This window comes from Oryzias melastigma, linkage group LG4 (genome assembly GCF_002922805.2).
Source record: "Oryzias melastigma strain HK-1 linkage group LG4, ASM292280v2, whole genome shotgun sequence".
In the NCBI taxonomy this organism is placed as follows: Eukaryota; Metazoa; Chordata; class Actinopteri; order Beloniformes; family Adrianichthyidae; genus Oryzias; species Oryzias melastigma.
In genome coordinates this window covers 17,539,172-17,543,012 of record NC_050515.1, presented here as the reverse complement: position 1 = coordinate 17,543,012, position 3,841 = coordinate 17,539,172, and the positions used below count along the sequence as shown (strand labels likewise).

Genomic DNA, 3,841 nt, shown 5'->3' with positions numbered 1-3,841 from the left:
ATCTTTGTTTTAGTTGACCCTTAAACTCATCATTAGTCAGTGCAGAAAGTTTGGTGACTCTAGCTTTAATATTTCTAGAGCTATTGAGCACATTTTTCAAGCTTCATATCTATTAAAATTGTTAAAATCAAAATAAAATATTTTTTTCTCAAAATCTTTATTGTAGCACAAATATGGTGACGAATCTCTATCAGTAGTTCACATAAAAGTCGATATTTATTTGTTTCTCAGAGGTTATTGACTTTTACAGAATGGCCTTTTCTGGAAGCTTACACTTTGTAGACGGTCCCTTAGCAGACGTCTCGCCATCTGCAGCCCGAAGAGAACACTTTTTATTAAGGGGGTAAAAACAATTTTTCTTTTGAAATAGTTGTGTAGGTGACTCTGTGTTGATACAATACGATTGAGATACTTGCTGTCACATTTGAACGTTTTTCTGAAGAGCTATTGAGCACGGAAGTGGGAATCTGTGAATATCTTTCTAACTTTACCGAACTCCACTTTGGTCCAATCCGGATGACTGTCCCACAGCAGAAAATGCGCGCCAACTCGTCATTGCAGGCCTCTCCGGATCCCGCGGTGGCCTTGAGATGTCTGGGCCGTGGGTTTCGGTCGGTCCTGGTCCGGGAACCACATAGCGACCATCTAGCTCCAAAAGAAAATAAATAAATAAAAAACCTCCACTCGCTGCCACCAACAGTCGGTTTTCCGGGTTCGGTTGTCAGTCATGCGGTGTAGCCATTATCCAATAAGGGAGCTCGTCTTGAGTCAGAACAGCCATTTTTAGTCGCCTTTCTACCCACAAATCCCTTTGTCACATTACACCATGGGCCTGTCTAGTCCCTACCCACCGGGAATGAGGGGAAACACTGTATATGCCATGTACAAAGAGCAAAACGAAAAAAAGAGGAGTTGCTGGATGAAGCTTGGCGCAGACACGCTAGCGGTCTACAGCACGCATGCGCAGGGGAAACTCTCAACCAAATTAACTGCTCCATACCGTACTACAATTGGCCCGATCCGAATACTCCCCTTCTTCCTCTCCCTTGGCCCTTCCCCTTCGTTCATCCCTCCGTGCTTGCTCCAAACGGAGGGTGATGAAAAAAAATAGTTTCTAATATTTCGGATGCGACTTCCGTTCAATGACTTCATCAACATCGCCAGTCCGCTAGCATTTGCCCGGCGCTTCCAGCGGTTTAATATCCATAACAACAGCGGTTTTATAACTTTAAGAAGGTCACTCTACAACATACAGTCATTACTTACATTTAAATGTAAACATCTGCGGTTCAGAGCGCACCAAAGGGAAGAAAATAGCTTCTTCGCACGATGCGGTTTACTCTCGTGATAGCGGACTTTGGACCCCTCTGTTTAGAGTGTGAAACTTAAAAAAGAATAATTCCGGACACAACGAGTATTCGGATCGGGACAGGACAGGACCGAACCGGATTGCTCAATGGAAACAAGGCTTAACAACTGTCGGAATCCCGTCGTATGTTTCCCAGAATGCACCGCGGCTCAAACTATATCTTTGTAAAATAAATAAAACCCTTTACTCTTTATTTTTCTTCATATTTATTTTATTTTTCTTCATATTTTATTGCGAGTAACATATAGAGTGAAATTCAAGTTAGCTTAAATTAAAACCATGAGTTTACAACCTAGGTCAATATGCCTACTATAAATACCGGTGAGCGATAATTTCTCCCTCGGTGAGGTAGTCTCTGGGCATGTGATGATCGCTATCTAGGCGGAACTGCTAGGTTAATGAGGCAATGCTGCATGCATAATAAAGTAAATAAGAAATCAATGGTGTCCGTGTGAGTTACTTACATACCTTCCATAAATGGAAGCACTTCCCCCCCATAAGCATGAATGCATGACGGTAATACGTAATGACGTAAAGGTAATACGGTAAGTGACGCAGTATCTCCACTCTCCCCTACGGATACTGCGTGAGTGCATTCATGTACGGTTGCACAAGCACAGCCCCACAATTCCACAGGTGGAGCCAGTGGGAAAGGAAAGGGGAGAGCACGTCTGCACTTCCCCAACATACGTCACACGCATGCGTGGCTACGGTAAGTCTAAGCAGAAGCCCAGTACCTAAGCAGAATCGCCTAGATAGCGATAGCCGAGCAACCCCTCACTTTTTAACATTAGCAGGATGGGATTCTTTATTTACTTATTTATTTTTTTAAGGTATCCATTATTTTTTTATTATTATTGTCAATACAATTAAAAAAAAAATAGTAATTTAAAACATAAACGAGTACAGGGTCTGCTCAATCAGAAGCATTAAATCTAAAAAGTTTTAATAATGTAATTGTTTTTGTCAATTTCTTATAATATTGTTTTATTTTTTCTATAGAGGTCAAATATAATTTAAGATCCATTTCCTTATATTTAAAAGAAGATTTTTTTTCCTGACCATTTTTTCTTACGAATATAATATTTTGCCAACATTCTAATAAGATTAATTATTTATGTTTCATTGGAGCGGAACGTTGAATCAAACATAAATAAAATCATGTCCTTAAATAGATAAACATTTTTTCCAAACATGCTCATTAGATAAAGTTGCAGGTCCTTCCAAAACACAGACCCAACATAACTATCCACAAAAACATGTTCAATACTCTCCATCTTCCTGACAGAAGCATTACTTATTACAAACATTGGGGAAAAAACAACAGATATAATTTTTTACAGGGTAATAGCTGTGTACAACTTTGAATAAAAATTCTTTGATTTTGTTAGAAAAAATATATTTATATGGTAATAAAAATATTGTGTTCCATTTATTTCTATCTAAATATGGCCATCTATGTATGCATATATGGTTTGAATATTAATCTAACTGGACTCTAATACATTTGTTTGTGGACTTCTTATCAACCAAATCAATTCCCTGAACTGAAATAAATGTTTGAGGTAAATTTAAGTCTTCACATTTTACATTATGTGCTATTAAATATATACTATGTGGAATCAAGCCAATAACCAAATCAAATTATTTCTGAGGTACAACAACACTGTATTTCTGTAAAAAAACTTTCATATGTGTGCCGATTTCCTTTTATCATCAAATAATTGATTCACTGTTATAATTTTATTGACAAACCAGTTTTGTAAAAAGAAAGTTTTGTTTTTGTGTAAAATGTAACAACTGTTCCACAAAATGCAATTGTGAGGAGAAAAGTTGTGTTTAAACATAAGAGTCCAGCACAATGGAGCTTGTTGGTGAAAATTGGCCAATCTAACAGGGAGCTTTAAAACAGAAAAGGGGTATTTCAGTAAAAAATTTAGACCTCCTAAATTACCAAATAAATAGTTGGGGAAAATATTCCATAAATTATTAGGATTCTCAAGAAATCTTTTGATCCATTCGATTTTCAAAACCTGATTGAAAACAGTAAAAGTCAAAACCTCTAATCCTCCATCAGCTAAAGAGTTTGACAGGGCATTTTTCTTCACTTCATGGATTTTATTTTTCCACAGAAAACTAAACAGAATTTTATCCAGATCGGAACGCTGGGTTTTAGTGACATCTAGTGACGAGAAAATATATGAAGCTCTAGACATCCTTCTGCTTTATTTAGAAGTACCCGACCATAAATGGACAAATCTCTAGTTAACCAGCTGTTAAACTTCTGTTCAATAGTTTTAGTAACAGGGGTAAAGTTATCCTCCATAGATTTACGTTCTTTTGAAATTTTAATACCAAGGTAAGTGACAGTTTTTTTTCACAGGAATGCCACAAACTTCCTTATTACATTATTTAAAAAAGGTAAAATTTCAATTTTTTTTAAATTAAGTTTTAATCCAGAAATGCTTGAAA

At 36.8% G+C, this 3,841-nt stretch overlaps 1 protein-coding gene across 6 annotated transcripts in view; it reads right to left on the bottom strand.

The window, feature by feature from the left end:
* LOC112150563 overlaps positions 1–3,841 on the bottom strand; it is an 8,693-nt gene that overhangs the window by 1,708 nt on the left and 3,144 nt on the right. For 2 of the 6 annotated variants that reach the window (XR_004947767.1, XM_036211577.1), the window contains exons 1-2: positions 1,001–1,231; positions 492–645 (exon numbers count right to left, since the gene is read on the bottom strand). Coding sequence is in view for 2 of the 6 variants with exons in the window: in XM_036211577.1 (XP_036067470.1) it covers positions 492–645; positions 1,001–1,158 (312 nt within the window). In the remaining 4 variants the exon portion in view is untranslated. Of the gene's footprint in view, positions 1–491; positions 646–1,000; positions 1,232–1,266; positions 1,807–1,837; positions 1,934–3,841 lie in introns of those variants that run through there. The other 4 variants (XR_004947770.1, XR_004947769.1, XR_004947768.1 and 1 more) reach the window with 3 other exon arrangements.